The 24159-nt window shown below is 49.5% G+C and overlaps 2 protein-coding genes across 3 annotated transcripts in view; one reads left to right on the forward strand and one right to left on the reverse strand.

The window, feature by feature from the left end:
* The window catches only part of RGP1 (RGP1 homolog, RAB6A GEF complex partner 1), a 102505-nt gene extending 98557 nt beyond the window's left edge, over positions 1-3948 (forward strand). For both annotated transcript variants that reach the window (XM_063957479.1, XM_063957478.1), the window contains exon 9: positions 1839-3948. In XM_063957479.1, coding sequence (XP_063813549.1) covers positions 1839-2062 — 224 coding nt within the window. In that variant the 3' untranslated portion in view covers positions 2063-3948. The remainder of the gene's footprint in view (positions 1-1838) is intronic.
* On the reverse strand, positions 3689-23281 carry MSMP (microseminoprotein, prostate associated). The gene is made up of 3 exons (XM_063957480.1): positions 23057-23281; positions 19740-19848; positions 3689-3872 (listed from the first exon to the last, which is right to left on the reverse strand). The coding sequence occupies exons 1-3, from the start codon at positions 23145-23147 to the stop codon at positions 3689-3691; spliced, it is 384 nt and encodes a 127-aa protein (XP_063813550.1). The 5' UTR covers positions 23148-23281.
* Positions 23282-24159: the final 878 nt, after the last annotated feature.

Genomic DNA, 24159 nt, shown 5'->3' on the forward strand with positions numbered 1-24159 from the left:
GGCCCGCTGCTTGGACGTAGAGGAGAGAGAGGGCCCGCTGCTTGGACGTAGAGGAGGGAGAAGGGCCCGCTGCTTGGACGTAGAGGAGGGAGACGGCCCGCTGCTTGGTCGTAGAGGAGGGAGACGGCCCGCTGCTTGGACGTAGAGGAGGGAGAGGGCCCGCTGCTGGGACGTAGAGGAGGGAGAGGGCCTGCTGCTTGGAGGGAGAGGGCCTGCTGCTTGGAGGGAGAGGGCCTGCTGCTTGGAGGGAGAGGGCCCGCTGCTTGGAGGGAGAGGGCCCGCTCCTTGGATGTAGAGGAGGGGGAGGGCCCGCTGCTTGGACGTAGAGGAGGGAGAGGGCCCGCTGCTTGGACGTAGAGGAGGGAGTAGGGCCCGCTGCTTGGACGTAGAGGAGGGAGAAGGGCCCGCTGCTTGGACGTAGAGGAGGGAGAAGGGCCCGCTGCTTGGACGTAGAGCAGGGAGAAGGGCCCGCTGCTTGGACGTAGAGGAGGGAGAGGGCCCGCTGCTTGGACGTAGAGGAGGGGGAGGGCCCGCTGCTTGGACGTAGAGGAGGGAGAGGGCCCGCTGCTTGGACGTAGAGGAGGGGGGAGGGCCCGCTGCTTGGACGTAGAGGAGGGAGAGGGCCTGCTGCTTTGACATAGAGGAGGGGGAGGGCTTGCTGCTTGGACGTAGAGGAGGGGGAGGGCCCGCTGCTTGGGCGTAGAGTAGGGAGAGGGCCCGCTGCTTGGACGTAGAGGAGGGCGGGGGCCCGCTGCTTGGGTGTAGAGAGTGAGGGCCCGCTGCTTGGTCGTAGAGGAGGGGGAGGGCCCGCTGCTTGGACGTAGAGGGGGAGGGCCCGCTGCTTGGACGTAGAGGAGGGAGAGGGCCCGCTGCTTGGACGTAGACAGAGGGTGAGGGCCCGCTGCTTGGGTGTAGAGAGTGAGGGCCCGCTGTTTGGACGTAGAGGAGGGGGAAGGCCCGCTGCTTGGACGGGGAGAAGGCCCGCTGCATGGAGGGGTAGAGGAGGGAGAGGTCCCGCTGCTTGGAGGCGTAGAGGAGGGAGAGGGCCCGCTGCTTGGAGGCGTAGAGGAGGGAGAGGGCCCGCTGCTTAGAGGCGTAGAGGAGGAGGATGGTCTTGTGCTTGGGTGTGATAAGGAGGCGTGGTCTGTTGCTTGGGCATAGGGTATAGGAAGGGTCTGTTGCTTGAGCATAGGGAATAGGAAGGGTCTGTTGCTTGGGCCTAGGGGAGAGGGAGGGCCTGCTGCATGGACATAGAGAAGGCGGAAGGCCTGCTGCTTGGATGTAGAGGAGGGCCTGCTGCTTGGATGTAGAGGAGGGGGGGGGGGGGCTGTTTGGATATAGAGGAGGGGGAGGGCCCCTGCTCTGTTGCTTGGACATAGGGGATAGGAAGGGTCTGTTGCTTGGGCCTAGGGGAGAGGGAGGGCCTGCTGCATGGACGTAGATAAGGCGGAAGGCCTGCTGCTTGGATGTAGAGGGGGGGGCGCTGTTTGGACGTAGAAGGGGGGGGGCCCCGCTGCTTGGACATAGAGGAGGGGGCAGGCCCCTGCTCTGTTGCTTGGACATAGGGGATAGGAAGGGTCTGTTGCTTGGGCCTAGGGGAGAGGGAGGGCCTGCTGCATGGACGTAGATAAGGCGGAAGGCCTGCTGCTTGCATGTAGAGGAGGGGGTGGGTGCTGTTTGGACGTAGAAGGGGGGGGGGGGGCCCGCTGCTTGGACATAGAGGAGGGGGCAGGCCCCTGCTCTGTTGCTTGGACATAGGAGATAGGAAGGGTCTGTTTCTTGGGCATAGGAGATAGGAAGGGACTTCATAACACCCTTTTCTTCTGGTCTCCATATAGTGTCCCTCAAGTGGCGCCTTCACTTTGAGTTTGTCACTTCCCGTGAGCCGGTGGAGGCTCCTACTGTGCCTGAAAACCAATCCGAGATCATCACGTGGACTGGAGCTGAGCATATAGATGTGGATACGTTTAGCTGGGACTTACCCATCAAAGTACTGCCCACCAATCCCTTACTGGCCTCCTATGTGTCTCCAGTGCCTTCATCCCATTCCATCAGCATATAAATCTCAGTCTGTAATACTCATATATACACTTACTGTCATGTAGCATTCTTCTTCCTGTGTCACACTGCAGGGGGAGGGGCCGCCCCTGTGTCCTATACATGTGACCCTGCAGGAGGAGGGGCAGCCCCTGTGTCTTATACATGTGCAGGGGGAGGGGCAGCCCCTGTGTCTTATACATGTGCCGCTGCAGGGGGAGGGGCAGCCCCTGTGTCTTATACATGTGCCCCTGCAGGGGGAGGGGCAGCCCCTGTGTCTTATACATGTGCCGCTGCAGGGGGAGGGGCAGCCCCTGTGTCTTATACATGTGCCCCTGCAGGGGGAGGGGTAGCCCCTGTGTCCTATACATGTGACCCTGCAGGGGGAGGGGCAGCCCCTGTGACTTATACATGTGCCGCTGCAAGGGGAGGGGCAGCCCTGTGTCTTAAACATGTGCCCCTGCAGGGGGAGGGGCAGCCCCTGTGTCCTATACATGTGACCCTGCAGGGGGAGGGGCAGCCCCTGTGACTTATACATGTGCCGCTGCAAGGGGAGGGGCAGCCCTGTGTCTTATACATGTGCCCCTGCAGGGGGAGGGGCAGCCTCTGTGTCTTATACATGTGCCGCTGCAGGGGGAGGGGCAGCCCCTGTGTCTTATACATGTGCCCCTGCAGGGGGAGGGGCAGCCCCTGGGTCCTATACATGTGACCCTGCAGGGGCAGTCCCTGTGCTCTATACATGTGACCCTGCAGGGGGAGAGGCAGCCCCTGTGTCCTATACATGTGACCCTGCAGGGGGAGGGGCAGCCCCTGTGTCCTATACATGTGACCCTGCAGGGGGAGGGGCAGCCCCTGTGTCCTATACATGTGACCCTGCAGGGGGAGGGGCAGCCCCTGTGTCCTATACATGTGACCCTGCAGGGGGAGGGGCAGCCCCTGTGTCCTGTACATGTGACCCTGCAGGGGGAGGGGCAGCCCCTGTGTCCTATACATGTGACCCTGCAGGGGGAGGGGCAGCCCCTGTGTCCTGTACATGTGACCCTGCAGGGGGAGGGGCAGCCCCTGTGTCCTATACATGTGACCCTGCAGGGGGAGGGGCAGTCCCTGTGCTCTATACATGTGACCCTGCAGGGGGAGAGGCAGCCCCTGTGTCCTATACATGTGACCCTGCAGGGGGAGGGGCAGCCCCTGTGTCCTATACATGTGACCCTGCAGGGGGAGGGGCAGCCCCTGTGTCCCATAGACACCTTCTGTTTGTCACTTGCCAGGGACAGGAATGGCCCCATAACGTCTTCTCTATTGATCCCCCTGCCGGGGGAGGGTCAGACTGCCTGTCTCATGGCTCTGTGTCACCCTGTAGTGGGAGTGCTGGTGTTTCTGATATGAGACTGTCACAATGGAAGTGGTAAGACACATTTATATAGAAGTGGTCATACAGCATATTACATTGAAGCACATAATGGCTGCAGGGTAATCCGCGGCTCGGCGGTGTTTCCTGCCCCTATGATAGACATGATAAAGCACAAGTCCTGTAATGAGAAGATGACAGCTCGGTCGCTGGCGTTCGCCGCTGCGTAAGTGGTTCTTAGGAGGAAAGCAGATGAGCTGCTGTAAGGAGAGACGGCGCGGCCCAGTCCATATTGTGCCGTGTCTATCTGCTGATGTGCGTAGGATAGACGCTCTCTGTTTCCGGCGCTCCCGCTGAGCCCCACTCGTAGTCTGCGCTGTGGACACACGGCAGGTTGGGATTGGCCTTCTGTACCACCGAGATGCGACAGGTCCGAGGGTCGTAACGAGCTTCACACCACGCAGGAAAGTCGATGGGGTGCTGGGTGCTAGAGGGAGACATGGCCGTTACTCACTCCGTCCTCCCTGTTCTGTGTGTGTAAATAAATCTATATTTATATGTAATCTCAGCTCTAGGCCTATTATTATTATACCGCACAGTGTGTAGTGTGCTGGGCAGGGGTTCTACACACATAACACACTATCAGTCACTGTGAGGGCAATGTGTCCAGCCTAGAGGGGGGAGAGGCTGGCAGGTACAGCACACACTACATTACTCTGAGGTGACCGCACATCTCCTCATTAACACACTATCAGTCACTGTGAGGGCAATGTGTCCAGCCTAGAGGGGGGAGAGGCTGGCAGGTACAGCACACACTACATTACTCTGAGGTGACCGCACATCTCAATAACACACTATCAGTCACTGAGGGCAATGTGTCCAGCCTAGAGGGGGGAGAGGCTGGCAGGTACAGCACACACTACATTACTCTGAGGTGACCGCACATCTCAATAACACACTATCAGTCACTGAGGGCAATGTGTCCAGCCTAGAGGGGGAGAAGCTGGCAGGTACAGCACACACTACATTACTCTGAGGTGACCGCACATCTCCTCATTAACACACTATCAGTCACTGAGGGCAATGTGTCCAGCCTAGAGGGGGAGAGGCTGGCAGGTACAGCACACACTACATTACTCTGAGGTGACCGCACATCTCATTAACACACTATCAGTCACTGAGGGCAATGTGTCCAGCCTAGAGGGGGAGAGGCTGGCAGGTACAGCACACACTACATTACTCTGAGGTGACCGCACATCTCCTCATTAACACACTATCAGTCACTGAGGGCAATGTGTCCAGCCTAGAGGGGGAGAGGCTGGCAGGTACAGCACACACTACATTACTCTGAGGTGACCGCACATCTCCTCAATAACACACTATCAGTCACTATGAGGGCAATGTGTCCAGCCTAGAAGGGGGAGAGGCTGGCAGGTACAGCACACACTACATTACTCTGAGGTGACCGCACATCTCAATAACACACTATCAGTCACTGAGGGCAATGTGTCCAGCCTAGAGGGAGAAGAAGCTGGCAGGTACAGCACACACTACATTACTCTGAGGTGACCGCACATCTCCTCATTAACACACTATCAGTCACTGAGGGCAATGTGTCCAGCCTAGAGGGGGGAGAGGCTGGCAGGTACAGCACACACTACATTACTCTGAGGTGACCGCACATCTCCTCATTAACACACTATCAGTCACTGAGGGGCAATGTGTCCAGCCTAGAGGGGGGAGAAGCTGGCAGGTACAGCACACACTACATTACTCTGAGGTGACCGCACATCTCAATAACACACTATCAGTCACTGAGGGCAATGTGTCCAGCCTAGAGGGGGAGAAGCTGGCAGGTACAGCACACACTACATTACTCTGAGGTGACCGCACATCTCAATAACACACTATCAGTCACTGAGGGCAATGTGTCCAGCCTAGAGGGGGGAGAGGCTGGCAGGTACAGCACACACTACATTACTCTGAGGTGACCGCACATCTCAATAACACACTATCAGTCACTGAGGGCAATGTGTCCAGCCTAGAGGGGGAAGAAGCTGGCAGGTACAGCACACACTACATTACTCTGAGGTGACCGCACATCTCAATAACACACTATCAGTCACTATGAGGGCAATGTGTCCAGCCTAGAGGGGGAGAAGCTGGCAGGTACAGCACACACTACATTACTCTGAGGTGACCGCACATCTCAATAACACACTATCAGTCACTGAGGGCAATGTGTCCAGCCTAGAGGGGGGAGAGGCTGGCAGGTACAGCACACACTACATTACTCTGAGGTGACCGCACATCTCCTCATTAACACACTATCAGTCACTGAGGGCAATGTGTCCAGCCTAGAGGGGGGAGAAGCTGGCAGGTACAGCACACACTACATTACTCTGAGGTGACCGCACATCTCAATAACACACTATCAGTCACTGAGGGCAATGTGTCCAGCCTAGAGGGGGAAGAAGCTGGCAGGTACAGCACACACTACATTACTCTGAGGTGACCGCACATCTCCTCAATAAGACAACGATCAGCAGGTATTACATGCGACAGCAGCAATAAGGAGTAGGGGCTGCAAGTGAAGGCTCAGAGGGCTGCACGCCGCCCCAGGCCCGGACTTGCTGACTGATTGCTAGAAGGTTTGATACCTCTCCCCCACAGTCTGATATGTCCCAGGTAATGGCTGCAGCATCATACACTGGCGGCTTACAGGCTCCAGCGCTTTACTATGTCAGCGTCTTGGTGTGTGTCATATAATGCAGTGTCCTGTGATGTGTGATAGTCGTTACCATAGGTTACTGTCCATAACCCATAGTGCCTCCCACTATCCCCTGCCTGCACTGTGCCATCTCCAGAGAGGGCGAGGCTGGTGCCTCGTATGAGCTGTCTGTCCATAACCCATAGTGCCTCCCACTGTCCTCTGCCTGCACTGTGTGCCATCTCCAGAGTGGGCGAGGCTGGTGCCTCATATGTCCATAACCCATAGTGCTTCCCACTATCCCCTGCCTGCACTGTGTGCCATCTCCAGAGAGGGCGAGGCTGGTGCCTCGTATGAGCTGTGTGTCCATAACCCATAGTGCCTCCCACTGTCCTCTGCCTGCACTGTGTGCCATCTCCAGAGAGGGCGAGGCTGGTGCCTCGTATGAGCTGTGTCCATAACCCATAGTGCCTCCCACTGTCCTCTGACTGCACTGTGTGCCATCTCCAGAGAGGGCGAGGCTGGTGCCTCGTATTAGCTGTCTGTCCATAACCCATAGTGCCTCCCAATGTCCCCTGCCTGCACTGTGTGCCATCTCCAGAGAGGGCGAGGCTAGTGCCTCGTATGTCCATAACCCATAGTGCCTCCCACTGTCCCCTGCCTGCACTGTGTGCCATCTCCAGAGAGGGCGAGGCTGGTGCCTCGTATGTCCATAACCCATAGTGCCTCCCACTGTCCTCTGCCTGCACTGTGTGCCATCTCCAGAGAGGGCGAGGCTAGTGCCTCGTATGTCCATAACCCATAGTGCCTCCCACTATCCCCTGCCTGCACTGTGTGCCATCTCCAGATAGGGCGAGGCTGGTGCCTCGTATGTGCTGTGTCCATAACCCATAGTGCCTCCCACTGTCCTCTGCCTGCACTGTGCCATCTCCAGAGAGGGCGAGGCTGGTGCCTCGTATGTGCTGTGTCCATAACCCATAGTGCCTCCCACTGTCCTCTGCCTGCATTGTGTGCCATCTCCAGAGAGGGCGAGGCTGGTGCCTCGTATGTGCTGTGTCCATAACCCATAGTGCCTCCCACTGTCCTCTGCCTGCACTGTGTGCCATCTCCAGAGAGGGCGAGGCTGGTGCCTCGTATGAGCTGGATGTCCATAACCCATAGTGCCTCCCACTACCCCCTGCCTGCACTGTGTGCCATCTCCAGAGAGGGAGAGGCTGGTGCCTCGTATGTCCATAACCCATAGTGCCTCCCACTATCCCCTGCCTGCACTGTGTGCCATCTCCAGAGAGGGCGAGGCTGGTGCCTCATATGTCCATAACCCATAGTGCCTCCCACTGTCCACTGCCTGCACTGTGTGCCATCTCCAGAGAGGGCGAGGCTGGTGGCTCGTATGTCCATAACCCATAGTGCCTCCCACTATCCCCTGCCTGCACTGTGTGCCATCTCCAGAGAGGGCGAGGCTGGTGCCTCATATGTCAATAACCCATAGTGCCTCCCACTGTCCACTGCCTGCACTGTGTGCCATCTCCAGAGAGGGTGAGGCTGGTGCCTCGTATGAGCTGTGTCCATAACCCATAGTGCCTCCCACTATCCCCTACCTGCACTGTGTGCCATCTCCAGAGAGGGCGAGGCTGGTGGCTCGTATGTCGGTAACCCATAGTGCCTCCCACTGTCCTCTGCCTGCACTGTGTGCCATCTCCAGAGAGGGCGAGGCTGGTGCCTCGTATGTCCATAACCCATAGTGCCTCCCACTGTCCTCTGCCTGCACTGTGTGCCATCTCCAGAGAGGCCGAGGCTGGTGCCTCGTATGAGCTGTGTCCATAACCCATAGTGCCTCCCACTGTCCTCTGCCTGCATTGTGTGCCATCTCCAGAGAGGGTGAGGCTGGTGCCTCGTATGAGCTGTGTCCATAACCCATAGTGCCTCCCACTGTCCTCTGCCTGCACTGTGTGCCATCTCCAGAGAGGGCGAGGCTGGTGCCTCGTATGTCCATAACCCATAGTGCCTCCCACTGTCCTCTGCCTGCACTGTGTGCCATCTCCAGAGAGGGCGAGGCTGATGCCTCATATGTCCATAACCCATAGTGCCTCCCACTGTCCTCTGCCTGCACTGTGTGCCATCTCCAGAGAGGGCGAGGCTGGTGCCTCGTATGAGCTGTGTCCATAACCCATAGTGCCTCCCACTGTCCTCTGCCTGCACTGTGTGCCATCTCCAGAGAGGGTGAGACTGGTGCCTCGTATGAGCTGTATGTCCATAACCCATAGTGCCTCCCACTGTCCTCTACCTGCACTGTGCCATCTCCAGAGAGGGTGAGGCTGGTGCCTCGTATGAGCTGTATGTCCATAACCCATTAGTGCCTCCCACTGTCCTCTACCTGCACTGTGCCATCTCCAGAGAGGGTGAGGCTGGTGCCTCGTATGAGCTGTATGTCCATAACCCATAGTGCCTCCCACTGTCCTCTACCTGCACTGTGCCATCTCCAGAGAGGGTGAGGCTGGTGCCTCGTATGAGCTGTATGTCCATAACCCATAGTGCCTCCCACTGTCCTCTACCTGCACTGTGCCATCTCCAGAGAGGGTGAGGCTGGTGCCTCGTATGAGCTGTATGTCCATAACCCATAGTGCCTCCTACTTTATGAAAACAGCGATGTTCCCTGACACGTAGGTGACATTATTACCGCTGTTTTTACTAATTGCAAAACTTTGTGGTATATTTACTAAGGTCAGAGTTTTTTTAGAACTGGTAATGTAGCAACCAATCAGATTCTACTTATCATTTATCTTGCTGCTTCTAGAAGATAATAGAAAGAATCTTATTGGTTGCTATGGGCAACGTCACCAGTTCTGAAAAAAACGTCCACCTTAGTAAATTTCCTCCTCTGAGTGCGGCCGCCTTATTCCGTTGTAATATATATGCAGAGAGTGATAGTGATGCCTCAGATCTGCACCGTGCTGTAATATATATGCAGAGAGAGAGTGATAGTGATGCCTCAGATCTGCGCTGTGCTGTAATATATATGCAGAGAGTGATAGTGATGCCTCAGATCTGCGCTGTGCTGTAATATATATGCAGAGAGTGATAGTGATGCCTCAGATCTGCGCTGTGCTGTAATATATACGCAGAGAGTGATAGTGATGCCTCAGATCTGCGCTGTGCTATAATATATATGCAGAGAGTGATGCCTCAGATCTGCGCTGTGCTATAATATATATGCAGAGAGAGTGATGCCTCAGATCTGCTGTGTGCTGTAATATATATACAGAGAGAGAGAGAGTGATGCCTCAGATCTGCGCCGTGCTGTAATATATATGCATAGAGTGATAGTGATGCCTCAGATCTGCTGTGTGCTGTAATATATATGCAGAGAGAGAGAGTGATAGTGATGCCTCAGATCTGCGCTGTGCTGTAATATATATGCAGAGAGAGAGAGTGATAGTGATGCCTCAGATCTGCGCTGTGCTGTAATATATATGCAGAGAGAGAGAGTGATAGTGATGCCTCAGATCTGCGCCGTGCTGTAATATATATACAGAGAGTGATAGTGATGCCTCAGATCTGCGCTGTGCTGTAATATATATGCAGAAAGTGATAGTGATGCCTCAGATCTGCGCCGTGCTGTAATATATATGCAGAGAGTGATAGTGATGCCTCAGATCTGCGCTGTGCTGTAATATATATGCAGAAAGTGATAGTGATGCCTCAGATCTGCGCTGTGCTGTAATATATATGCAGAGAGTGATAGTGATGCCTCAGATCTGCGCTGTGCTGTAATATATATGCAGAGAGAGAGTGATAGTGATGCCTCAGATCTGCGCTGTGCTGTAATATATATGCAGTGAGTGATAGTGATGCCTCAGATCTGCGCTGTGCTGTAATATATATGCAGAGAGAGAGTGATAGTGATGCCTCAGATCTGCGCTGTGCTGTAATATATATGCAGAGAGTGATAGTGATGCCTCAGATCTGCGCTGTGCTGTAATATATATGCAGAGAGTGATAGTGATGCCTCAGATCTGCGCTGTGCTGTAATATATATGCAGAGAGAGATAGTGATGCCTCAGATCTGCGCTGTGCTGTAATATATATACAGAGAGAGAGAGTGGTAATGATGCCTCAGATCTGCGCTGTGCTGTAATATATATATACAGAGAGAGAGTGATAGTGATGCCTCAGATCTGCGCTGTGCTGTAATATATATGCAGAGAGTGATAGTGATGCCTCAGATCTGCGCTGTGCTGTAATATATATGCAGAGAGTGATAGTGATGCCTCAGATCTGCGCTGTGCTGTAATATATATGCAGAGAGAGAGTGATAGTGATGCCTCAGATCTGTGCTGTGCTGTAATATATATGCAGAGAGTGATAGTGATGACTCAGATCTGCGCTGTGCTGTAATATATATGCAGAGAGTGATAGTGATGCCTCAGATCTGCGCTGTGCTGTAATATATATGCAGAGAGAGAGTGATAGTGATGCCTCAGATCTGCGCTGTGCTGTAATATATATGCAGAGAGTGATAGTGATGCCTCAGATCTGCGCTGTGCTGTAATATATATGCAGAGAGTGATAGTGATGCCTCTGATCTACTGTGTGCTGTAATATATATACAGAGAGAGAGAGTGGTAATGATGCCTCAGATCTGCGCTGTGCTGTAATATATATATACAGAGAGAGAGTGATAGTGATGCCTCAGATCTGCACTGTTCTGTAATATATATGCAGAGAGAGAGATATAGTGATGCCTCAGATCTGCGCTGTGCTGTAATATATATATATACAGAGAGAGAGTGATAGTGATGCCTCAGATCTGCGCTGTGCTGTAATATGTATGCAGAGAGTGATAGTGATGCCTCAGATCTGCGCTGTGCTGTAATATATATGCAGAGAGTGATAGTGATGCCTCAGATCTGCGCTGTGCTGTAATATATATACAGAGAGAGAGTGATAGTGATGCCTCAGATCTGCGCTGTGCTGTAATATATATGCAGAGAGTGATAGTGATGCCTCAGATCTGTGCTGTGCTGTAATATACATGCAGAGAGTGATAGTGATGCCTCAGATCTGCGCCGTGCTGTAATATATATGCAGAGAGAGAGTGATAGTGATGCCTCAGATCTGCGCTGTGCTGTAATATATATGCAGAGAGTGATAGTGATGCCTCAGATCAGCGCTGTGCTGTAATATATATGCAGAGAGTGATAGTGATGCCTCAGATCAGCGCTGTGCTGTAATATACATGCAGAGAGTGATAGTGATGCCTCAGATCTGCGCCGTGCTGTAATATATATGCAGAGAGAGAGTGATAGTGATGCCTCAGATCTGCGCTGTGCTGTAATATATATGCAGAGAGTGATAGTGATGCCTCAGATCTGCGCTGTGCTGTAATATATATGCAGAGAGTGATAATGATGCCTCAGATCTGCGCTGTGCTGTAATATATATGCAGAGAGAGAGTGATAATGATGCCTCAGATCTGCGCTGTGCTGTAATATATATGCAGAGAGAGTGTGATAGTGATGCCTCAGATCTGCGCTGTGCTGTAATTTATATGCAGAGAGAGAGTGATAGTGATGCCTCAGATCTGCGCTGTGCTGTAATATATATGCAGAGAGTGATAGTGATGCCTCAGATCTGCACTGTTCTGTAATATATATGCAGAGAGTGATAGTGATGCCTCAGATCTGCTGTGTGCTGTAATATATATGCAGAGAGATAGTGATGCCTCAGATCTGCGCTGTGCTGTAATATATATGCAGAGAGTGATAGTGATGCCTCAGATCTGCGCTGTGCTGTAATATATATGCAGAGAGTGATAGTGATGCCTCAGATCTGCGCTGTGCTGTAATATATATGCAGAGAGTGATAGTGATGCCTCAGATCTGCGCTGTGCTGTAATATATATGCAGAGAGTGATAGTGATGCCTCAGATCTGCACTGTTCTGTAATATATATGCAGAGTGATAGTGATGTCTCAGATCTGCGCTGTGCTGTAATATATATGCAGAGAGTATGTAATAGAAAAGAGAGAGACCCTGTGGCGCAGATATGGTATAAAATACAATACAGTCCCTTTTTGTTTCCCTTGCTAGGGATAGAAGATTTCTTCCAGGAATGTCGTCCTCCTCTCCAGGGGTTCACTCCAGATAATAGCCTCAAATAGGAGAAAAATATTTAGTGTAACACTGTATGTTTAAAAGCTAAACTGGGTTTATTACAGGATTACACTCACATTTATTAAAAACAACAAAGCATATAGAACCTCCTCAAATAGGGTAAGATGATTCTCACGACAGCTAGATTCGGAACCAGCCGGTCCAACCGCCAAAAAGGTATCACCGTCCCCGAGATGTTGAGGAGGTTCTATATGCTTTGTTGTTTTTAATAAATGTGTTACACTAAGAATATTTTTCTCCTATTTGAGGCTATTATCTGGAGTGAACCCCTGGAGAGGAGGACGACATTCCTGGAAGAAATCTTCTATCCCTAGCAAGGGAAACAAAAAGGGACTGTATTGTATTTTATACCATATCTACGCCACAGGGTCTCTCTCTTTTCTATTACATGTATTGGTTATGGTGTGGTGAGCCATTTTTGAGTTGACCTGGGCTGCACTTGTGGTGTTTGCGCATTGGCTTATTTGGTGTTTTCTTTCAATATATGCAGAGAGTGATAGTGATGCCTCAGATCTGCGCTGTGCTGTAATATATATGCAGAGAGAGAGACATAATGATGCCTCAGATCTGCGCTGTGCTGTAATATATGCAGAGAGTGATAGTGATGCCTCAGATCTGCGCTGTGCTGTAATATATATGCAGAGAGTGATAGTGATGCCTCAGATCTGCGCTGTGCTGTAATATATACGCAGAGAGTGATAGTGATGCCTCAGATCTGCGCTGTGCTATAATATATATGCAGAGAGAGTGATAGTGATGCCTCAGATCTGCTGTGTGCTGTAATATATATACAGAGAGAGAGAGAGAGTGATAGTGATGCCTCAGATCTGCGCTGTGCTGTAATATATATGCAGAGAGTGATAGTGATGCCTCAGATCTGCGCTGTGCTGTAATATATATGCAGAGAGAGAGAGTGATAGTGATGCCTCAGATCTGCGCTGTGCTGTAATATATATGCAGAGAGTGATAGTGATGCCTCAGATCTGCGCTGTGCTGTAATATATATGCAGAGAGAGAGTGATAGTGATGCCTCAGATCTGCGCTGTGCTGTAATATATATGCAGAGAGTGATAGTGATGCCTCAGATCTGTGCTGTAATATATATGCAGAGAGAGAGAGTGATAGTGATGCCTCAGATCTGCGCCGTGCTGTAATATATATGCAGAGAGTGATAGTGATGCCTCAGATCTGCGCTGTGCTGTAATATATATGCAGAGAGTGATAGTGATGCCTCAGATCTGCGCCGTGCTGTAATATATATGCAGAGAGTGATAGTGATGCCTCAGATCTGCGCTGTGCTGTAATATATATGCAGAGAGAGAGAGAGATAGTGATGCCTCAGATCTGCGCTGTGCTGTAATATATATGCAGAGTGATAGTGATGCCTCAGATCTGCGCTGTGCTGTAATATATATGCAGAGAGTGATAGTGATGCCTCAGATCTGCGCTGTGCTGTAATATATATGCAGAGAGAGATAGTGATGCCTCAGATCTGCGCCGTGCTGTAATATATATGCAGAGAGTGATATTGATGCCTCAGATCTGCGCTGTGCTGTAATATATATGCAGAGAGTGATAGTGATGCCTCAGATCTGCGCTGTGCTGTAATATATATGCAGAGAGAGAGTGATAGTGATGCCTCAGATCTGCGCTGTGCTGTAATATATATGCAGAGAGTGATAGTGATGCCTCAGATCTGCGCTGTGCTGTAATATATATGCAGAGAGTGATAGTGATGCCTCAGATCTGCGCTGTGCTGTAATATATATGCAGAGAGAGTGATGCCTCAGATCTGCGCTGTGCTGTAATATATATGGAGAGAGAGAGTGATAGTGATGCCTCAGATCTGCGCTGTGCTGTAATATATATGCAGAGAGGGATAATGATGCCTCAGATCTGCGCCGTGCTGTAATATATATGCAGAGAGAGAGAGAGATATAATGATGCCTAAGATCTGCGCCGTGCTGTAATATATATGCAGAGAGAGAGTGATAGTGATGCCTCAGATCTGCGCTGTGCTGTAATATATATGCAGAGAGAGTGATAGTGATGCCTCAGATCTGCGCCGTGCTGTAATATATATGCAGAGAGAGTGAGAGTGATGCCTCAGATCTGCGCTGTGCTGTAATATATATGCAGAGAGAGAGTGATAGTGATGCCTCAGATCTGCGCTGTGCTGTAATATATATGCAGAGAGTGATAGTGATGCCTCAGATCTGCGCTGTGCTGTAATATATACGCAGAGAGTGATAGTGATGCCTCAGATCTGCGCTGTGCTATAATATATATGCAGAGAGTGATGCCTCAGATCTGCGCTGTGCTATAATATATATGCAGAGAGAGTGATGCCTCAGATCTGCTGTGTGCTGTAATATATATACAGAGAGAGAGAGTGATAGTGATGCCTCAGATCTGCGCCGTGCTGTAATATATATGCAGAGAGTGATAGTGATGCCTCAGATCTGCGCTGTGCTGTAATATATATGCAGAAAGTGATAGTGATGCCTCAGATCTGCGCTGTGCTGTAATATATATGCAGAGAGTGATAGTGATGCCTCAGATCTGCGCTGTGCTGTAATATATATGCAGAGAGAGAGAGTGATGCCTCAGATCTGCGCTGTGCTGTAATATATGTGCATAGAGTGATAGTGATGCCTCAGATCTGCGCCGTGCTGTAATATATATGCAGAGAGTGATAGTGATGCCTCAGATCTGCGCTGTGCTGTAATATATATGCAGAAAGTGATAGTGATGCCTCAGATCTGCGCTGTGCTGTAATATATATGCAGAGAGAGAGTGATAGTGATGCCTCAGATCTGCGCTGTGCTGTAATATATATGCAGAGAGTGATAGTGATGCCTCAGATCTGCGCTGTGCTGTAATATATATGCAGAGAGTGATAGTGATGCCTCAGATCTGCGCTGTGCTGTAATATATATGCAGAAAGTGATAGTGATGCCTCAGATCTGCGCTGTGCTGTAATATATATGCAGAGAGAGAGTGATAGTGATGCCTCAGATCTGCGCTGTGCTGTAATATATATGCAGAGAGTGATAGTGATGCCTCAGATCTGCGCTGTGCTGTAATATATACGCAGAGAGTGATAGTGATGCCTCAGATCTGCGCTGTGCTATAATATATATGCAGAGAGTGATGCCTCAGATCTGCGCTGTGCTGTAATATATATACAGAGAGAGAGTGATAGTGATGCCTCAGATCTGCGCTGTGCTGTAATATATATGCAGAGAGAGATAGTGATAGTGATGCCTCAGATCTGCGCCGTGCTGTAATATATATGCAGAGAGTGATAGTGATGCCTCAGATCTGCGCTGTGCTGTATTATATATGCAGAAAGTGATAGTGATGCCTCAGATCTGCGCTGTGCTGTAATATATATGCAGAGAGAGAGTGATAGTGATGCCTCAGATCTGCGCTGTGCTGTAATATATATGCATAGAGTGATAGTGATGCCTCAGATCTGCGCCGTGCTGTAATATATATGCAGAGAGTGATAGTGATGCCTCAGATCTGCGCTGTGCTGTAATATATATGCAGAAAGTGATAGTGATGCCTCAGATCTGCGCTGTGCTGTAATATATATGCAGAGAGTGATAATGATGCCTCAGATCTGCGCTGTGCTGTAATATATATGCAGAGAGAGAGTGATAGTGATGCCTCAGATCTGCGCTGTGCTGTAATATATATGCAGAAAGTGATAGTGATGCCTCAGATCTGCGCTGTGCTGTAATATATATGCAGAGAGTGATAGTGATGCCTCAGATCTGCGCTGTGCTGTAATATATATGCAGAGAGAGAGTGATAGTGATGCCTCAGATCTGCGCTGTTCTGTAATATATATGCAGAGAGAGAGTGATAGTGATGCCTCAGATCTGCGCTGTGCTGTAATATATATGCAGAGAGTGATAGTGATGCCTCAGATCTGCGCTGTGCTGTAATATATATGCAGAGAGAGAGTGATAGTGATGCCTCAGATCTGCGCTGTGCTGTAATATATATGCAGAGAGTGAGAGTGATAGTGATGCCTCAGATCTGCGCTGTGCTGTAATATATATGCAGAGAGTGATAGTGATGCCTCAGATCTGCGCTGTGCTGTAATATATATGCAGAGAGTGATAGTGATGCCTCAGATCTGCGCCGTGCTGTAATATATATGCAGAGAGTGATAGTGATGCCTCAGATCTGCGCTGTGCTGTAATATATATGCAGAGAGAGTGATAGTGATGCCTCAGATCTGCGCTGTGCTGTAATATATATGCAGAGAGAGAGTGATAGTGATGCCTCAGATCTGCGCTGTGCTGTAATATATATGCAGAGAGTGATAGTGATGCCTCAGATCTGCGCCGTGCTGTAATATATATGCAGAGAGTGATAGTGATGCCTCAGATCTGCGCCGTGCTGTAATATATATGCAGAGAGAGAGAGAGTGATAGTGATGCCTCAGATCTGCGCTGTGCTGTAATATATATGCAGAGAGAGAGTGATAGTGATGCCTCAGATCTGCGCTGTGCTGTAATATATATACAGAGAGTGATAGTGATGCCTCAGATCTGTGCTGTAATATATATGCAGAGAGTGATAGTGATGCCTCAGATCTGCGCTGTGCTGTAATATATATGCAGAGAGTGATAGTGATGCCTCAGATCTGCGCCGTGCTGTAATATATATGCAGAGAGTGATAGTGATGCCTCAGATCTGCGCCGTGCTGTAATATATATGCAGAGAGAGAGAGTGATAGTGATGCCTCAGATCTGCGCTGTGCTGTAATATATATGCAGAGAGAGAGTGATAGTGATGCCTCAGATCTGCGCTGTGCTGTAATATATATGCAGAGAGAGAGTGATAATGATGCCTCAGATCTGCGCTGTGCTGTAATATATATGCAGAGAGAGAGTGATAATGATGCCTCAGATCTGCGCTGTGCTGTAATATATATGCAGAGAGAGAGTGATAGTGATGCCTCAGATCTGCGCTGTGCTGTAATATATATACAGAGAGAGAGTGATAGTGATGCCTCAGATCTGCGCTGTGCTGTAATATATATGCAGAGAGAGAGTGATAGTGATGCCTCAGATCTGCGCTGTGCTGTAATATATATACAGAGAGAGAGTGATAGTGATACCTCAGATCTGCGCTGTGCTGTAATATATATGCAGAGAGTGATAGTGATGCCTCAGATCTGCGCTGTGCTGTAATATATATGCAGAGAGAGAGTGATAGTGATGCCTCAGATCTGCGCTGTGCTGTAATATATATGCAGAGAGTGATAGTGATGCCTCAGATCTGCGCTGTGCTGTAATATATATGCAGAGAGTGATAGTGATGCCTCAGATCTGCGCTGTGCTGTAATATATATGCAGAGAGAGTGATGCCTCAGATCTGCGCTGTGCTGTAATATATATGCAGAGAGTGATAGTGATGCCTCAGATCTGCGCTGTGCTGTAATATATATGGAGAGAGAGAGTGATAGTGATGCCTCAGATCTGCGCTGTGCTGTAATATATATGCAGAGAGTGATAATGATGCCTCAGATCTGCGCTGTGCTGTAATATATATGCAGAGAGAGAGTGATAGTGATGCCTCAGATCTGCGCTGTGCTGTAATATATATGCAGAGAGAGTGATAGTGATGCCTCAGATCTGCGCCGTGCTGTAATATATATGCAGAGAGAGTGAGAGTGATGCCTCAGATCTGCGCTGTGCTGTAATATATATGCAGAGAGAGAGTGATAGTGATGCCTCAGATCTGCGCTGTGCTGTAATATATATGCAGAAAGTGATAGTGATGCCTCAGATCTGCGCTGTGCTGTAATATATACGCAGAGAGTGATAGTGATGCCTCAGATCTGCGCTGTGCTATAATATATATGCAGAGAGTGATGCCTCAGATCTGCGCTGTGCTGTAATATATATGCAGAGAGAGTGATGCCTCAGATCTGCTGTGTGCTGTAATATATATACAGAGAGAGAGAGTGATAGTGATGCCTCAGATCTGCGCCGTGCTGTAATATATATGCAGAGAGTGATAGTGATGCCTCAGATCTGCGCTGTGCTGTAATATATATGCAGAAAGTGATAGTGATGCCTCAGATCTGCGCTGTGCTGTAATATATATGCAGAGAGTGATAGTGATGCCTCAGATCTGCGCTGTGCTGTAATATATATGCAGAGAGAGAGAGTGATGCCTCAGATCTGCGCTGTGCTGTAATATATGTGCATAGAGTGATAGTGATGCCTCAGATCTGCGCCGTGCTGTAATATATATGCAGAGAGAGAGTGATAGTGATGCCTCAGATCTGCGCTGTGCTGTAATATATATGCAGAGAGAGAGAGTGATGCCTCAGATCTGCGCTGTGCTGTAATATATGTGCATAGAGTGATAGTGATGCCTCAGATCTGCGCTGTGCTGTAATCTATATGCAGAGAGTGATAGTGATGCCTCAGATCTGCGCTGTGCTGTAATATATATGCAGAAAGTGATAGTGATGCCTCAGATCTGCGCTGTGCTGTAATATATATGCAGAGAGAGAGTGATAGTGATGCCTCAGATCTGCGCTGTGCTGTAATATATATGCAGAGAGTGATAGTGATGCCTCAGATCTGCGCTGTGCTGTAATATATATGCAGAGAGTGATAGTGATGCCTCAGATCTGCGCTGTGCTGTAATATATACGCAGAGAGTGATAGTGATGCCTCAGATCTGCGCTGTGCTGTAATATATATGCAGAGAGAGAGTGATAGTGATGCCTCAGATCTGCGCTGTGCTGTAATATATATGCAGAGAGAGAGTGATAGTGATGCCTCAGATCTGCGCTGTGCTGTAATATATATGCAGAGAGAGAGTGATAATGATGCCTCAGATCTGCGCTGTGCTGTAATATATATGCAGAGAGAGAGTGATAATGATGCCTCAGATCTGCGCTGTGCTGTAATATATATGCAGAGAGAGAGTGATAATGATGCCTCAGATCTGCGCTGTGCTGTAATATATATGCAGAGAGTGATAGTGATGCCTCAGATCTGCGCTGTGCTGTAATATATATGCAGAGAGTGATAGTGATGCCTCAGATCTGCGCTGTGCTGTAATATATATGCAGAGAGAGAGAGAGATAGTGATGCCTCAGATCTGCGCTGTGCTGTAATATATATACAGAGAGAGAGATATAGTGATGCCTCAGATCTGCGCCGTGCTGTAATATATATGCAGAGAGTGATAGTGATGCCTCAGATCTGCGCTGTGCTGTAATATATATGCAGAGAGAGAGAGTGATAGTGATGCCTCAGATCTGCGCTTTGCTGTAATATATGCAGAGAGAGAGATATAATGATGCCTCAGATCTGCGCCGTGCTGTAATATTCGTGTCCCTCCCGTCCTATGGTTAGGGTCATTTCGTTACCCAGCACATTCAGGCTTGTCTAATGTATGTCACTGACGTGGAGATATAGATACTCACATATCACAGCAGCCAACTCCCACAGGGTGTAGACACGTGCACAGCTGACAGCCTGTCCTCAGCCATGACTCACCCAATCCATAGCTCCTCCCGGCATAGCGACACGGAGCTGTGAAACAGGAGCGTAATATATAAACAGCACGCACAGCAAGAGTATATATAGGCTTTCCCCCTCATCTCAGCATGCTGCAGTGGCATCACATCCCTGAGTTACTGCTCCTACCCGTCCTGTGGTGATAGTAAAGCCTGCTGCCTGTATAGTGGAGCCATGTGAGTCCTTCCCAGGGTGACCTGGGAGAGAGTGAGTCCCTGTGTCTGACTATGGATCTCTTCCCCCGGTTACAGCTATGTAGTGATAATAAAGCCTGCTGTCAGTATAATGCAGGAGCCACGTGAGTCCTTCCCATAGTGACCCGGGGAGAGTGTGAGTCCTTCCCATAGTGACCCGGGGAGATTGTGAGTGCTTCCCATAGTGATCCGGGAGAGTGTGAGTCCTTCCCATAGTGACCCGGGGAGAGTGTGAGTCCTTCCCATAGTGATCCGGGAGAGTGTGAGTCCTTCCCATAGTGACCCGGGGAGAGTGTGAGTCCTTCCCATAGTGATCCGGGAGAGTGTGAGTCCTTCCCATAGTGACCCGGGGAGATTGTGAGTGCTTCCCATAGTGATCCGGGAGAGTGTGAGTCCTTCCCATAGTGACCCGGGGAGAGTGTGAGTCCTTCCCATAGTGATCCGGGAGAGTGTGAGTCCTTCCCATAGTGACCCGGGGAGAGTGTGAGTCCTTCCCATAGTGATCCGGGAGAGTGTGAGTCCTTCCCATAGTGACCTGGTGGAGTGTGAGTCACAGTGTATGACTATGGATCTCTTCCCCCGGTTACAGCTATGTAGTGATAATAAAGCCTACTGTCAGTATAATGCAGGAGCCACGTGAGTCCTTCCCACAGTGATCCGGGAGAGTGTGAGTCCTTCCCACAGTGATCCGGGAGAGTGTGAGTCACAGTGTAGGACTATGGATCTCTTCCCCCGGTTACAGCTACATGGTGATAGTAAAGCCTGCTGTCAGTATAATGCAGGAGCCACGTGAGTCCTTCCCATAGTGACCTGGGAAAGTGTGAGTCCTTCCCACAGTGATCCGGGAGAGTGTGAGTCACAGTGTATGACTATGGATCTCTTCCCCCGGTTACAGCTACATGGTGATAGTAAAGCCTGCTATCAGTATAATGCAGCCATGTGAGATCTTCCCATAGTGATCCGGGAGAGTGTGAGTCCTTCCCATAGTGACCCAGGAGAGTGCGAGTCCTTCCCATAGTGACCCAGGAGAGTGTGAGTCCTTCCCATAGTGTTCGGGAGAGTGTGAGTCCCTGTGTATGACTATGGATCTCTTCCCCCGGGTACAGCTACATGGTGATAGTAAAGCCTACTGTCAGTATAATGCAGGTGCCATGCGAGTCCTTCCCATAGTGATCCGGGAGAGTGTGAGTCCTTCCCATAGTGACCCGGGATGAGTGAACTGTATGTAATTTCGCTATACATGTTTCATGCTGTAGTGACCACCATAAATTATTATTTTCTTATTATACGCCCTGCACTGCATTGTACGCCCTACACTGCATTATACGCCATGTACTGCATTATACGCCCTGCACTGCATTATACGCCCTGTACTGCATTATACGCCCTGCACTGCATTATACATCCTGTACTGCACTATACGCCCTGCACTTGCATTATACAGCCTGTACTGCATTATACGCCCTGTACTGCATTATACGCCCTGCACTGCATTATACGCACCTGCACTGCATTATACACCCTGCACTGCATTATATATCCTGTGCTGCACTATACGCCCTGCACTTGCATTATACAGCCTGTACTGCATTTTACGCCCTGTACTGCATTAGGGATGTAGTTATCTGACCCGGCCCCAACCCCTGCATTATACACTTTGCACCGCGTTATACACCGTGTTCTGCACTATATATCCTGTACTGCATTATACACCATGCTCTGCATTATATACCCTGTAATGCATTATACACTCTGCACTGCATCATACCTCCCAACATTTGACCTTATGGAAGAGGGATGGCGCGGCCGCAGCCGGAAAGGGTGTGTGGCCTCGTCAGAAGGGGCGGAGCTTGCCGTCTGATCCCCGTTTTCGTCATTTTGGGGGCGTGCCCAGCGCTCCCTGAGCAGCCCCCACCTCACTCCACAGCACTGTTTAGATGCCATGCACATGGCATCTGTTAAGTGATCAACGGCTGCTTTGCATAGCAGAGCAGCGGTGATCACAGGATCTCCCAACTGCCCCCGCGCTTGGGACAGTGTCTGAATAGCAAAACCATTCCGCTGAAATCAGTACAGTTGGGAGGTATGCTGTATTATACATCCTGCACTGCATTATACACCATGTTCTGCATTATATGCCCTGCACTGCATTATACACCTTGTACTGTATTATACGCCCTGCACTGCATTATACACCCTGCACTGCATTATATATATCCTGTACTGCATTATAGTCATGCACTGCATTATGCATCCTGCACTGCATTATGCATCCTGCACTGCGTTATACACCCTGCACTGCGTTATACACCTTGCACTGCATTATACACCTTGCACTGCATTATATATCCTGCACTGCATTATATATCCTGCACTGTATTATACACCCTGCACTGCATTATATATCCTGCATTACATTATACACCCTGCACTGCATTATATATCCTGTACTGCATTATACACCCTGCACTGCATCATACACCTTGCACTGCGTTATATATCCTGTACTGCATTATATATAACCTGCACTGCATTATACACCCTGCACTGCATTATATATATCCTGCACTGCATCATACACCTTGCACTGCATTATATATCCTGTACTGCATTATATATATCCTGCACTGCATTATACACCCTGCACTGCATTATATATATCCTGCACTGCATCATACACCTTGCACTGCATTATATATCCTGTACTGCATTATATATATCCTGCACTGCATTATACACCCTGCACTGCATTATATATATCCTGCACTGCATCATACACCTTGCACTGCATTATATATCCTGTACTGCATTATATATATCCTGCACTGCATTATACACCCTGCACTGCATTATATATATCCTGCACTGCATCATACACCTTGCACTGCATTATATATCCTGTACTGCATTATATATATCCTGCACTGCATTATACACCCTGCACTGCATTATATATCCTGCACTGCATTATACACCCTGCACTGCATTATACACCCTGCACTGCATGATATATCCTTAGTGGCACTCACCCCTGGCTTGGAAGTAGCAGCGACACTGGCCATATGGAAGGAAGAGGCACAGGAGGAGTGGGAGAAGGAGACAAGGTGACGGGTGCAGCATCTCGCAGTATCTCTCCTGGATCCTGGTGTCAGTGTCTCTCTATTATCACAGATATCGCTCTCTCGCTCTCTCCGCACACATTTATATCATGTTGCTGCCGGATCAGCCAGAACCTGGAAATCGCATAAAACTCATTTCCTGATTTGAAAGGCAGAAAAACAAACCCCTGATGAAGGCTCTTTTTGTGTTTAACAAGGTGTGAAAATGTGATTCAGTGCCCCTCTGAGGGGGTCGGTCCCAGGGCTGGCACTTATCCTGAGGAACCCTCTCTGGACCTCTCACACATCAGCGCGGTGTATGTGTCGTAGTGATACTAGATATCAGCTATAAGAGAGAGGGGAAATGAGACACCTGTACCTCGGCAATTAGAGCGTCAGCTGTGCTGCACAGGGCCTGTGGCATGCAATAAATAGTATATATAGATATGTACATATACTGCCATCTCTGTATACATCAGTGTGCGCTGTAACAGACACCAACTCGCCAGTCGCTGCCTCTTATTGTGTAACCTGAAGAGGAAAGGTGGCCGGAGAATTGGTAGTGGACAGTGTTCCCATTTCTCGTATAGTGTAAAAGAAGAAACACCTCTAATACCCTTTTATTTATTAACAGTTTCTTACATAGCGCAGCAAATTCCGTTGCGCTTTACAATTGGAAATAACAATGATATAACAAAACTGGGTAATAACAAAGGGAAATAGGCCTGGATACACAAGGATAGGTGCTATCTATTGCATAGTTGTCAGCCAGATTGCAAAGGTTCTTGGTGGGCTGCATGATATGGTCACACAGCAATGATGAACCAGGGTCGAGAGTAAGAATGAGAAGACATGAGAGGATATGTGTGGACTGTACAGAGTGGATGCAATTTGATAGGAAGGTTTATAAAGGTTATGTGGGCGGTTCTGGAATGTGATAGTCTTGCCTGAAGAGGTGAGTTTTCAGGAAGAAGGTTTGGAGACTAGAGGAGAGTCTTATTGTGCGTGGGAGGGCATTCCACAGAGTGGGTGCA

The sequence above is a fragment of the Pseudophryne corroboree genome, chromosome 1, assembly GCF_028390025.1.
Source record: "Pseudophryne corroboree isolate aPseCor3 chromosome 1, aPseCor3.hap2, whole genome shotgun sequence".
In the NCBI taxonomy this organism is placed as follows: domain Eukaryota; kingdom Metazoa; phylum Chordata; class Amphibia; order Anura; family Myobatrachidae; genus Pseudophryne; species Pseudophryne corroboree.

Excerpts from the sequence above, each read along its gene's own strand:
- MSMP (XM_063957480.1), bottom strand. The coding sequence starts at position 23,147 with ATGCTGCACCCGTCACCTTGTCTCCTTCTCCCACTCCTCCTGTGCCTC. Across the intron at positions 19,849-23,056 it reads CTGCTACTTCCAAGCCAGGG|CTCCGTGTCGCTATGCCGGG; the intron begins GTGAGTGCCACT and ends CCTGTTTCACAG. Across the intron at positions 3,873-19,739 it reads GGAGTTGGCTGCTGTGATAT|CACCCAGCACCCCATCGACT; the intron begins GTGAGTATCTAT and ends GTCTCCCTCTAG.